The sequence below is a fragment of the Archocentrus centrarchus genome, chromosome 13 (assembly GCF_007364275.1).
Source record: "Archocentrus centrarchus isolate MPI-CPG fArcCen1 chromosome 13, fArcCen1, whole genome shotgun sequence".
Lineage (NCBI taxonomy): Eukaryota > Metazoa > Chordata > Actinopteri > Cichliformes > Cichlidae > Archocentrus > Archocentrus centrarchus.
In genome coordinates this window covers 27,254,401-27,268,218 of record NC_044358.1, presented here as the reverse complement: position 1 = coordinate 27,268,218, position 13,818 = coordinate 27,254,401, and the positions used below count along the sequence as shown (strand labels likewise).

The 13,818-nt window shown below is 40.1% G+C and overlaps 1 protein-coding gene across 1 annotated transcript in view; it reads left to right on the top strand.

Annotated features, from left to right (window-relative positions):
- The window catches only part of mcamb (melanoma cell adhesion molecule b), a 52,305-nt gene that overhangs the window by 20,650 nt on the left and 17,837 nt on the right, over positions 1-13,818 (top strand). Inside the window, exons 2-3 of the mRNA XM_030743695.1 lie at positions 13,169-13,293; positions 13,391-13,616. Coding sequence (XP_030599555.1) covers positions 13,169-13,293; positions 13,391-13,616 — 351 coding nt within the window. The remainder of the gene's footprint in view (positions 1-13,168; positions 13,294-13,390; positions 13,617-13,818) is intronic.

Below are 13,818 nucleotides of genomic sequence, written 5' to 3'. Positions count from 1 at the left end.
GTTTGCTGCTGTTGGCTGGTACTCACAGGTTCAGGAGAGCATGCTGTGTGCAGCCAGCATGGCAGCAATAGAGCCATCCTCCTGCTCAAAGGTTGCATCGGCGTCTCCTCTGGATGGGAGTGCTCATTAATTAGATTAAACCTCACTAACTTGTAACAGCTAATGCAAGCAAACAGGGTACAGGGCATGCATATTCATGAAGGCAAACTAGAACAATCACTCAGGTCAAAGAGGCTACTGGTATTGATGGATTTAATGGAAAGATCCCTTACGAGCAGCAAAATGAACTGTGGATACTGAAAAACAAAATCGTAGATTGTCTGCACAAATGCAGCATACACAATTGTTTGCTGGATATGTGAAACGGCGTAACAAAACCTAATGGCGGCACGGCATGTATATTTATTAATCTCTGCTGGAGAAAAGTCAATCTTTCTTTTATTTGAGTGGATATATAATAAACTCATGCTGTATGTTGAGTTTATGGAGAAATGAGTCTGCTGTGCCTGGAGCTGTATGTGTGTGGGGGAGATTCATGAGCCAGTGAATCTTTTTCATTCTGGGTCCTGCGTGATGTGTGCATTAAAATGCCTCTCGGTGCATCACAGGGCTGACTGATGAACATGTGACAAGGACTTTACTGTCTGTGGTACATTCTTTTGCACCATTTAACCGAGAGACGTCAAAACAAACTCAGTGGGGGCTGCAGTGGATGTGTGGAGGGAGACAACAGCCTGGCTGCATCTGTTCATCCCTCTAATACAAGATTCTCACTGTTCCTGGAGTGAAAATAAAAGGCGATGAGATTTGTTTATTTAGATATCAAGAGTAAATATGGGTGCATTCCTGTTTGCAGCGCCCTATTATTAGTCTTTAAAGAAGCCTTTAATTTAAAAAATAGACTACCCATAAATACTGTATTTTTAACATTATATATGCTTGAAATTAAATTGTGCTGGTTTGAAGTTGGTCACTAATGGGCTCCTTGTTGTGTTTGCACTTCAAGACTAAAAGGAGATAATGAATAGCAACAGTTTTTCTAAAGCTCTTTCTAACAGGATAAGAAGATATTTAATAGCTTCACTACAGTAATTCACCTGCGAGGCCTGTGACATGAGCAGGTGTACGCTAATCTCCAGTCGCATGTGAGACTTGTTTAATTGTGTAGCTTAGAGCAGGCTGTATATGCAGAGGGAATGAGAGAGATGGAGAGGAAGGGAATGGTATGCATAACTAATTGGGGGCTTTACAGGAGCTATTTTGGGGATATCTGCCATTTCAATTAAAGGCACAGTCAGAGAAATGATTTTGTTGCCTCCTTGACCTTAGACAAAGGTACAAGTTCATGTTAACTCAAACAGAATACTTTTTTTTATTAGTAGCAATCAGGGTTATTATAGTTAACGAAAACGAACGAAATAACGAAAACTGAAATTGAAAAAACATTGTCGTTAACTGAAATAAATAAAAACTAAAATTAAAAGGAAGAAACGACAACTAACTAAAACTGAATTGTGAGTTTACAAAACTAACTAAAACTAACTGAAATTATAGATATTATTTTTTCAAAAGTCTTGTGGATTGATATGAAATCATTTTTTTCTCTCTCCGAGTTTAAGCTCGGAACGCCGTCGGGCAAATGGGTGCGCATGTGCGTGCGTGCGCCCACCGCGCTGCTCCTCAGAGTCCCATGTGGTGTTTTTTTTTTTTTTTTTTTTTTACTATGATAGCACAGATAGCAGCGAGTGTCTTGTTGTGGATGATGTTGTGGATGATGTACGGAACACTTAGGAAAAAAAACACCAACATCAAAGTAGACCTGAGAAGCGCACACAAGGCAGCTACGGAAACCGCTCTCATCCTACAAGGCAACCCGGCCTGCACCTCCAGAGAAACGTGACTACTCGTCGGGTCAACGCAGCCCACAACGTTGTGTTTAGTCCTTGTGCGTTTCCGGCTACTTTATCAGTCAGATAATAACAATCAGGACTAATAATCAAAGCATCAATATAAGGACTCACAAATGTCAGCAAATTCCTGGAGGGAGCTGCTGAAACTATGGGAATGGACGTGAAGGAATGAAGAAAGTGAAAAAACAGGGACAAATATGTTTGCACCCTAAAAACTGAGCACAAAGAGCGAGGACCAAAAAAAACCCCCAGCACACAACCACAAGGTAATTAACACACGCAATCCAGCTATACATGCATAAATGCGGACATGAGGTCGGACACTTCCGTAGGCTACATAGGCCGCAAAGACCCTGCAAGTCTAATCAGTGAGCATCTAACCAAGCTAGCTCCAAAACAGAAGCAGCATCAGGAGAAGAGAACATCAGGATGCAGCTGGATTTGAGCTTTGACTCCTTCAAGGAGTTTGTTTTTGTCAAACACCACATGTAGCTGTTGTTAATCTGCTGCACTGAGGCTGAACTTTATTGGGAGTTTATTGTAGAATTTATCGAGTTTTGGAGTTCATATTGTTATCAGTGTCTCCCTGTTGATGTTCATGTGTGTCCTTAATATTACACACATTTAGCATGTAGTTCTGCTGTCTGTGAACAGTTGGTTGCTGAATTTATTTCTTTAAAGGGTATCTTTAAAGCGTACCTGATTAAGTATGAAAATACTAAAACTAATACTGAAACTAACTAAAACTAAGCATAAAACCAAAAATAAAAACTAATAAAACGAGCAAAACCACTCTGAAAACTAATTAAAACTAACTGAATTAGAGAAAAAAAAGTAAAAACTAACTAAAACTAAACTATAATGTAAAATCCAAAACTATTATAACCCTGGTAGCAATATAACCAAAGCATCTACTTTTGATTAATTCAATCAGTTTAATCCATCCATCCTCTGCCACTTATCTGGGTCCGGGGCAACAGTATCCGCTTGTTAAGTAATGACCCTTTTTCCATGTCGAGCATTTACTGTGTTGATTGTAGCCATCATGTTTTCTAAATTATATTTTGGGGGCTTTTCTTGCCTTTATTTGATGGTTTTTAGTAAAGAGAGCAGACAGAAAAGAAAGGAGAAAGAGAGCGGGGAAGACACACAGGCAAAGGCCTCGGGTTGGAATCAAACCCTGGCTGCTACATTTGACCGTGCGGCATGTGGTTGCCTGCTCAACCACAAAGTCGACTTTTTAACGTGTTGTAATGCTTGTTTTCTTCTTTTATTCAATAAAAAGACCCTCTCAGATAATCAGTGGCCATTCTTGGCCTCTCTAGTTTTTTATTATCGCTACCCATTTGCACCAAGCATTTGAAGACTTCAGAAAAGAATCACTCTCAGGCCAATTAAAACTTCAGTGTGGACGTTAAACTTAAGAGCAGGACTTTTTCAAAGCAAACAACATATTAGTGACTAACCTCGTGTTGTTGATGGATATAATTAAGTATACAAAGATTTAAAAAAATCTGAACCTTGTGGGGAGTTGGTATTTCTCAGTCAGAATAAAGTATATTTCTAAAATCTCTTCATGCAGTGAAGACTGAGGTCCACATTAATGAAAAAAGTAGGAAACCAATTATGATCCGCTTCCCCAACATTTGAGTTATTCCTTCAACAACAATGATTTTTCATCATTAAAGAAATTCACTCTGAACAGTCTATTTTACCAGTAAATGTGTTTTATAATTCATATTGAGAGCTTAATATGTCCTTAAATACGCAAAGAGTCTATAGATTTATGCTGACATAATGTTTACTAAGTGAACTTAATGTACAGTATGGTCTGATGCTTTTTTTTTTAATATCTTTAGATGTGTACATAATTATTCTTTGTCATTTCATACTGAGATAAAAATCTTAAGGACTGTAAAATCTGTCAGCTTAGCTGCTCACTTTTGATTAATGATTAAAAGGCTGATAGAAACATGAAGGGACGACAGCTTGTTTGGAAGGTAAAACCATTAAGTAGGCTGATGAAAAATTTAAAAAGACAACAGTTCCAACATTTGCAAAGCCATAACTGCCTCTCAGTGATAATGCAGCTTCTTTAAATAGCTGTTATTACAAATGTCTGGCTGCTGAGTGGTTTTAATGTGGCTTTAAAGTCATTTCATGATCCAACTGGGAAATAACTTCACGTCCTGCAGCTTGTCAGGAGCAAATGAAAGGGGAAAGTTGAGAAAGTTTCGGCACTTACAACCTCTCTCTGCTCTGTAGCTTTTTTTATCTTCTGCCTGATTACATTTTTTTCTGTCTGTGAGATACAGTAAGTGTGCCACTGAGGGGATTAGTGTATGATAAATGTCAGAGGCCACAGCACCTCGATTTCTCTCCACTCCCCGTCTCTTTTTTTCTCTCAAAGATTCTTGAAAGAGTAGTTGTAAAACAGCTGACTGATCATCTGCAGAGGAACGGTTTACATGAAGAATTTCAGTCAGGATTCAGAATTCATCACATTACAGAAACAGCATTAGTGAAGGTTACAAGTGATCTTCTTATGACCTCTGACAGTGGACTCATCTCCGTGTTTGTACTGCTAGACCTCAGTGCAGCATTCAGTACTGTTGACCACAATATTTTATTACATAGATTAGAGCATGCCATAGATGTTAAAGGTACTGTTCTGCAGTGGTTTGAACCATATCTATCTAATAGGCTCCAATTTGTTGATGTAAATGGGGAGTCTTCCTCACAAACTAAGGTTAATTATGGAGTTCCACAGGGTTCTGTGCTGGGACCAAATTCTATTTACACTATACATGCTTCCCCTAGGCAGTATTATTAGAAAGCATTGCATAGATTTTCACTGTTATGCAGATTATACCCAGCATATGTTCTTCAATTAACCAAATATGTAGGATTGCTTTCTTGCATTTCAGGTGACCCTGAACCCTCCCTTAATTACGTATGCTGCAATAGTATTTCTTTTTCACTCACCTCTTTTCACTCTGTTTATATACCACTCTGTATTTAATCATTGGTTATTATTAATCTCTGGCTCTCTTCTCAAGCTGGCTCCACAGCTTGTCTTTTGTCCTGTTTCCTCCCCGCAGATGGCTGTCCCTCCCTGAGCCTGGTTCTACTGGAGGTTTCTTCCCTTAGGGGATTGTTTTGGTCATTTTCTCTGTAATTACTGTATGGTCTTTACCTTACAATATAAAGCACCTTAAGGTGATTGTTTGTTGTGATTTGGTGCTTATATAAATAAAATTGAATTGAAGTGAATTGAATTCTTTTCCTTGTCTTCCCTCCTCTGTATCTGTTTTCTCATCTTTAGTCTATTCACTCAGTCTGTACAGCCAGACTAAGGCACTGTTCTTCCCATGCTCCCTCTCACTCTCATATGCTATTTCTGGTGCCAGTCAGGTCAGTGCACCATAATTCTGCTGTATCATATAAGCAAACAAGCTTGATAAGCCATTGTTATTCTTAGATGTGACAGGGCTGGAAACATGTCACCGAGCTGTTGACTCGTTTTACCAGTGTGCATAGGGGAAATTATTTGGTTCCAAGTCACATACATGGAGGCAAGCATTCTGTTGTTCATTATAGAGTCCAAGACGGTAAATTTAGCATATTAATTATAAATAAATTTAATGTGGTCCTTGTTATTTTTAAGATAATTACTGTATGCTCCCCATGTGCTGTCTGTTTATGCTGCCTTTATATCTCTCAGCAATGCTGTCACCAGACAGGATCGCTCATAGATTATTGCAATTAAAAATAGGTTCATGACCAACCCTCAGTATAGTGAGTTAAGCTCTGCTGCCTTGATGTTACTTCTTTTCTGGAGTATAACATTTGATAGTCATCCTTTTCATGTTTTAATCCAGTGGAGTCTCAGACTCATCTTTTGGGCATAAACATGAATTGGAGCCCAAACAGGGGAATCCTTGCTATGTAAATATTAATACAGCACCTTAAAATGTAACCTTGTGACAGAGGAAGCTGATTATACAAGGACACTGTAATGCAAACAAAACTGCGCTTTCTCTCTTTTAGATAAATGAATTCAGGACTGCGTCCGCCTGCTGCCTGCTGCTGATTCACCAAATTAAGTGTTTGGAGAGCAGTGAATGAGACGTAACAGAGAAGGAAGTGTGTCATGTGCTAGTTGTCCTCAGACGCTTGCAGGCCATGTAGTGATGTGTTACGTTCGTGAGCTGAGGCTCAAGTTCAAGTTAGTAGTTAAATGCAGTTTAGTGACTTCACATTTTACAGTTTCCAGACAGACAGCTTAAAAGATGTCTGGTTTTCGGTGTCTGTTTTCCATCTGCCTGAGCGATCGTCTCCTCAGTCGCTGCTGCTTTGATCAGATTTTTTTCTTTCTGTCAAATCTGAGAAAGTGCCTTTAGCCCCTTGTCGGAGCAGACTTGACGTCAGACTGCCCATACATATTTAGGATATTTTGACAGCTAGCGGCTCGATTGACCTGAAATTTGCTTTCACTCATATTTAAAACAGCGCAAAGCACGCTTTTTATGAACACATTGAGGAAATGTCAGTAATAAATGAATCTGCCAAGTTGCAAGATTCTGAAAATGAACACACCAGAAAAATAATCATTGACAAAATATTTTATTTTCCCTACAACATTTGCTTAGGCACCAATAACAAAGTTAAGGAAGGCAAGCCTGACAGATTATGTTGGCTAAACCTATTCACACGGGGTGGGGTGAGAGTGGGGTGTCCAGGGTGTTTATTTTTTTTGGTATCACAGTCCTGCACTTTGTTTCCTGTCAAAATGTAACTGGAAGACAAACAAGAAGAATTTCTAGGAGACAGGGTTACCTTGCTGCTCCCTGTACAGTGTAAGCTGAAATTTCCCTGAAACAAATCAAAAAGATATAATACAGACTTTTGCTTTACTTTCAGTTGTTGCTTTTCTTCGACTCAACAGCAGATTGTTTCTTTTTTTTTTTTTTTTCTTTTTTTTTTAAGACCATTTTTTTGTCTACAGTTAGTATGCCCAGTGTCTTCTTGGATGGAAAAATGAGAGAACAATGGATGTTTCAAGCCATTCTGGGACCATGTTCTGCATCTAAACCACCATTTTAAAAAGCGCACAGGACAGTTATCTAACTTGAATGCCAGTGAATGTGCTGGAGGTGTACGTCCTCGCCTCCCTCCTTCACTGATGACCATCTGTGGTCTGGGCTTGTTGCCAGAGCAAACGGGGGGTGGGTGCAGGTTGAAGGCAGCCTGTCAATGAATCCATCATGGTGCCGAACGTAAAACAGTTTCCAGGCTTTGAACAGCCACACGCCACATTTCATCTGTGTTCTGTACCTGTCACATTGAGGCCTGCAGTAGTAAAATTAATGCATCCTGATTTCACATTACTTGCTAATTATGAGCTAATAGATTTCTGTATTTACAGAAGGTTATCCAAGGTTGCACTTGTTATCTTAGTCAGAGGCATGAATGAAAAGAGATTTTGTAGGTGTGGCTAAGCATCCACAGACACTCTGAGCCTGGTGGGAAGCTTTATTATCAGATAGTAACAGATTGTTTTGTTAACAATGAAATCAAAGACCTCTGTGACTCTTTGATATGACTTCCTCTTGAGCGTATTGTATCTTATCCTGTCTGCCTCTGTCCTGTGATCCTCTTATCTTTAAGTGTGCCTAATTTTGTAGTTGAATACAATCCACCCTCATTTGGGATGAACTGTGTTTTGCAGCTGAACCAAAGCCAATTTATCTCTGTTGAGGGAATCACCTGCAGCTTCGACTGGAGTGTCTTCATAAGAGCTGGAGAGAGATGAGAGCTCTTTGAGGCTTGATTATCAGTGCTGACACACTTATTGAGCTGTCATGTTCATATGTGTGTGTGAGACCCAGAGTTGGTTAGCTTCACAAATCAAAGCAAATCGTGTTTGATAGATCTGTGTTTTGTTAGGCTGTTGGATCATAACAGTCGTGCTCTGTTAAGAGTTTTCCTCCTCAAAGGAAAAGCTTTGAGCTTCAATTTAATATTTATTTTTAAGTTAAGTCCTTTCTCTGGTTTTCGTCACTCCTATAAAATTTATTTATTTATTTATTTTTTTTATTTTCTGTGACAATTAGTGTAGTCATTGTATGTTGGCACTGGAAAAGGTACAGTAGATGTCAGTCAGCAGTGTTTTTTCTTTTTTAAGCTATGATTGTGATCCTGTGAAATTATCTGGGTGAGCAGTGGTCTGCTTTTTGGATTCCTCCAGTTCAGTGACTTCACAAATAACTTTAAACTTGAAACTGCTTCGATCCCCCATTATTATACATGATGACTTTGAAGTAGATGAGATAGAAGATTGTTGAGAAAAGAGAAAAAGCCACAGACGCGTGGATGCAGAGACCCCAGTAACACCCAACATGGCTTTTAAATTATACTCATTTGGTACTCAGGGGCCCAAAGTTTGCCAAGAAAACACCATTACACCACCATCAGGATGGATATGTGCTCTTATGTCACAGCAGAAATCAAGACTTATTAGATCAGGCACCGTTTTTCCGATTTTCTGTTGTCCAGTTTTGGTGAGGTCAGTTTCCTGCTCTTAGCTGACAGGAGTGGCACCCGGTGTACTGCTGCTGGAGCCCATCTGCTTCGAGGTTGAACGTGTTGTGAGTTCAGAGATGCTCTTCTGGATGCCTTGGTTATAACAAGTGGTTATTCGAGTTACTGTTTCCTTGAAGCAGTCTATCCATTCTCCTCTGACCTCCAACATCAACAAAGCATTTTCACTCTGCTGCTCACTGGATGTTTTCTCTTTTTCAGACCATTCTCTGTGAACATTACAGATAGTTGTGCGGGAAAATCCCAAATACTCAGACCAGCATGTCTGGCACCAACAACCATGCCATATTAAATTATCTTTCATCCCCACTCCGATGCTCATTTTTAACCTCAGTAAGCTGTGTTGAGCATGTCTACAAACTTACTGATGGTCCCACTATGGTCCCAGTGTATGATGGCAAACTGACTGGATACTTGAATGAAACAACTCAGATGACATTTCTGACCTTTTCCAATGTCAAGATTTATTTAAAATAAATAAATAAAAGATTGATAAAGAAATGCACAAGTAAGCAGCCAATAGTTCACATTTTGTATTTAACAATACCAGAGTCAGCATGTGACATCACTGTCTCGACACTCTTCAGTGGAAAGAATATTGTGGAGCTCTGGAGAGGTCCAGCTTTTTCTCTGTCACAAGTATTTAAGACTGATATCCGCTGCACATGGACTCTGATATCTGCTCTCTCAACATTAGGAGAACATCGATATGATGCCTTGCGGGCAGCTTCTCTGATGGATGCACTGTGGAGATGAAAACTGGTCACGTTACTAATGAGATTTGATGGAGATTCCCATGAGCAAACGCATTCCAGCTATCAGACATGATGGGGAAAGAGTTTGCAAAACATAAAGTCTGAACTGCACAGCAGAATCTGAATCCCAGTTTTTACTGTAGGTGAGTCCTCAGGTTGGAGATTGGGTGCTGCGAGTGAGTCAGCGTTGTCCTTCCATCGCTAATGGCCAGGAAATGTCTATGTTGGCGAAACTAATTGGATTTCTTTAACAGGAAAGCATCTGTCCAGCTCCATTAGTGAACAGTAACACACAGCAGAGGGAGAGAAAAAGGGTGGGCAGAGTGTAAGAGGACGGAGGTGAGGAAGAGAAGGGGGGAGGCATGTTTGTTGTTGCTGCAGTAGTTAGAGGTTTAGCTCATGGGCAGTCATTACTGTAAACGTGTTTTACCCATGAAATGATGATGAGATGAAACACCTAGGAGTGGAGCAGGGATGTGTCTGAGTAATGGGCTTGTCAGTGGATAGTCCTGGTGTTGTGATAATTCACTTTAACTGCCAGACCACACGTCTGACACTTTTTCCTGGATAAAGTGTCTTTTGATGTTGGATGCTGGATAATGTCCTGATTCTGTCAAGGTTTTTAACAATCCCCTCCTAAAAACAAAAAAAAAACCAACCCAAAAATGAAGTAAATGTAAGCTAACCTTTCAAAAATATGCTTGGCTTTTGTTGTTTTGAAAGGAATTAGCTGCTTTACAAAGTTTTTCTTCAGCAGTGCTGCTCTCCACATGCATGCTGGGTGTATCTATTGCAGTAGTAGCTCCAGTTGCTTAAGAATACCCCAGCGAGAGATCTGTTATTATACACTGAGGGCAGATTAAGTATCCACCAATATTTTACTGTAAAAAACGAAATGTTTTGATGAAGAAAAATCATAAAATGCAATAAAACATCATCTTCTCCTGATCACGTTACACATACATTTTAGTAGTGTTGGCAAGCTGAAGCAAAGCCAGCTGAAAGGAAATGTGAGTTCTTTCTCAACTGTTAATAAAATCAATAACTTCACCAGTCAGTGATTCAAGTTTATATGAGCTGGGATGAAAGATCTGACTATAAAAGACAAATCCTTGACAAATAAGAATTAATAATGATTATAAATATGATCATATGGTGAGTAGAGGTATCAGTTAAGCAAGCTAACATTAAATAACAATACCATAAAGCTCCATGCTTTATTTATAAATGGGAGAAACAGTAGAAAGCCATGTGACACCTGTGATTGTGACCGAAGCGCAGCCTGTTCTATGTGATGACAGCTGAACTATGTCCATGTTACAGTTACGGAACAAAGATAAGTCCATCTGAGGCATGTACTAAGAAGCAGGATGTGGGCTTATCCAGGTAACTTCAAGGTTGACCCTGTGTTTTTACTATTACAAAGCTCAAACTGGTTCATTTTAACCAGGTTACATTGACATGTTAACTTATGCTGCAGAACAAACCGACTCTGGAGCAGGTTATTTTTGAGAATAGAGAACAACACGTATGAAATCGCCGCCTACTGAACAGTCAGTTCTCCAGAAAATTGCATCACCAATCCTGCAAGATCCCTCAGATGCTGCTGCGCAGAGAGTAAAGTGAACATCTGAAGTCTTTCCCTGATGAGGATCAGTAATAAATATAGATTCTTAGAAACAACTGTATAGCTACCCCCCCCCCCCCCCCCCCCCCCCCCCCCCCCCCCCCCTTTCTTTATTTTTATTTTTTACTTGCTCTCAGACTGTAAAAGCCCACAGAGGCTGCTGCTGCAAGAATGTAAACATTAATTTATTAAGATATTCTGGGTATGCTGGACTTGATTCATAGTACAGGGCCCTGACGTGGTGTAATTTTTTTCTCGCAAGTTCCCAAGCTATAAAATGATTAATTAAACTGTTATATATAGTACACATTATTATTCTTAATTCACATTCTTTAAATCCTTTAAAAAAAATGTACTGACAATAAATCAGGTTAAAAATTGGCATTGGTTCTTGAAGTTAAAACCAATATGAAAAAGCTTATTGCAGGATACCTATGAAGCATATTTACAGTCTCTTAAGCTTCAGTTTACGTAAACTCAGATGTTTCCCACCATCATTTCTTTCTCATGAAAGCTCAGACACTATTAGCAGACGGTCAGCAAAGATGAAATCAAACCTGGCAGCCTCATCACCCCCAGGCTATATTGCTCATTGGCATGTCAAACATCTACTGAGAGACTAGGGTGTAAAGTGTAATTGGGGATCCCTCCTTTAGATTTAGAGGATGTGTCACATCAGGAGATCCTGGAAGGGGGAAATCCACCCGCTCCGCAGAGGCAGATCATGAAGGAACAGTGGGGCTACTATGTTGCCTGTAAATTGGGCCTTTCTTCCTGTGAGAGGGTGACATGTTGGAATGCAGCACATTAATGTGGACATGGGTGGGCTTCTCATTCCTGTCATAGCATCTCTCTCTTCCCTTTGACACACCACAGCTTTCTTCCCTGTTATTTATGTATTTATTTTTTGCTTCCATGCCTGTTTTGGTTTTCCAGATGTAGGAGAGCTGTTTCTTCAGCACACAGGTCCTAGTTTCTGTCGTATCTCCAGCTTGTCCATTTCAGGTTCAGTTAACTGAGCATTACTAGCATAAGTTTTGATCGGTCATGTTAGTATAAGGCAGTTATTGCCTTATTTCAGATGTTTCGGTATGGATGCAAGAAAATCAGACACAGAAAGAAAAGTCTGAGGTAATTTAGAAACCGTGTCTCCAATACGCATTACAGCTGAGGTAGTGTGAGAAACTGCCAAGAAAGTATCTGGTGTATTCTCTGGAAAGGAAAAAAGAGACTTGGTGGTGGAATGAAGAAGTACAGGAAAGTATTCAAAGGAAAGGGTTAGCAAAGAAAGCGAGGAATAGTTAGGGGGATGGAGAAAGTAGACTGGAGTACTGGAGTACAGTACTTGTCCAGCAATAGAGAGGTGGCAAAGGAAAAAGGTTTATAGGGAGGTTGGACACTAAGAAAGGAGAAAAGGTCTTGTATCAATTGGCTAGACAGAGAGATCGAGCTGGAAAGGATGTGCAGGAGGAGTGATGAAGGATAGAGATGGACATGTGATGAGTGTGTTGAGAAGGTGGAAGGAGTACTTTGAGAAGTTAATCAATGAAGGAAATGAGAGAGGAGGACAGATGGAGATAGGTGGAGGAAAGTAGTGAATTAGGAAATACAGAGGTTTACTAAGGAGGGCCTGGGGCCAGCTATGAAGAGGATGAAGAGTGAAAAGGTGGTTGGTCCTGATGGCATACCTGTGGATGTATAAAGATGCTAACCAGATTGTTTAATATACGGTAGTAAACAGTGAGAGGAAGTGTATTGGTATTGATTTTTAAGAACAATGGTGATGTACAGATCTACAGAGGGATAAAGCTGATGAGCCACCGAGAGACAGTATATGACAGGGTGCCAAGAGAAGAACTATGGTTCTGCATGAGAAAGTCAGGAGTGGCAGAGAATTATGTGAGGGTGGGGCAGGACATGCATGAGGACAGTGGTCATGAAGTTGGAGGAGTTTTAAATACCTGAGGTCAACCATCCAAAGCAACGTACAGAGTTCAGGCAGGGTGGAGTTGGTGCAGACGAATGTCAGGGGTCATTTGTGACATAAGGATAACAGCAAGAGTGAAAGGGAAGCTATGATGTGTGGTTTGAAGTTGGTGTCAGTAGCAAAAAGATGGCTAAGATTTTCATTGGAATGAGCAGGATGGACAAGATTATAAATGAGTATATCAAAGGGATAGTCCAAGTTGAGCAGTTTGGAAACAAATTTTTCTTATTATGTCCATCTCATTTTTAATATGTTGGTGGGTAAAATATCTTATTTTGTCCTTCAGTGTGGTCCACTGTGGAGGTGAACATGGAGGACAAAGTGGAGCTGTTCGCTGGAGAAACGGCTCAGATCACCTGCATGTTTACAACCGATGAGGGCCCTGGTGGCACGACCATTCAGTGGTTCTATGTGAGTTTGGTCAAGCCTGATGTGCACGAAACCTACACAGACCAGTGCCATGTTTCTATGCACAAGATGTTTGATTCTGTGAACTCTGACCTTTCAGGTGTCACGTTCTGGTGAGAAACAGAGAATCTACAACAAGGAACCGATGCAAGAGGCTGCGGAAACAAGCACACCGTTCAAAGACAGGATCAGCTTGAATGTCAACGGGACCACTGCGGTGCTGATTATCAGAAAAGTGGGAGTGAAGGACGAGGTGGAATTTATCTGTGTCATCAGAACTCTCACAGATGGGACTGGGGAGGGACGCACCAAGCTGAAAGTGTTTGGTAAAACACAGACAGAAATCTTTTATTGTTTTGTTTTTTGTTTTTTTTCTAAATCTGGTGCCATTAGCTCTCTCACACTGAAAGGGTCATTTTTATTAAGGGAGTCGTGAGCGTCCTCACAAATCCTGAAAAAAAATCTCCATATTTTCATCCTTAGTGCTACTACAAATTCAACACCTTGAATCGACTCCAAGTATTTGTA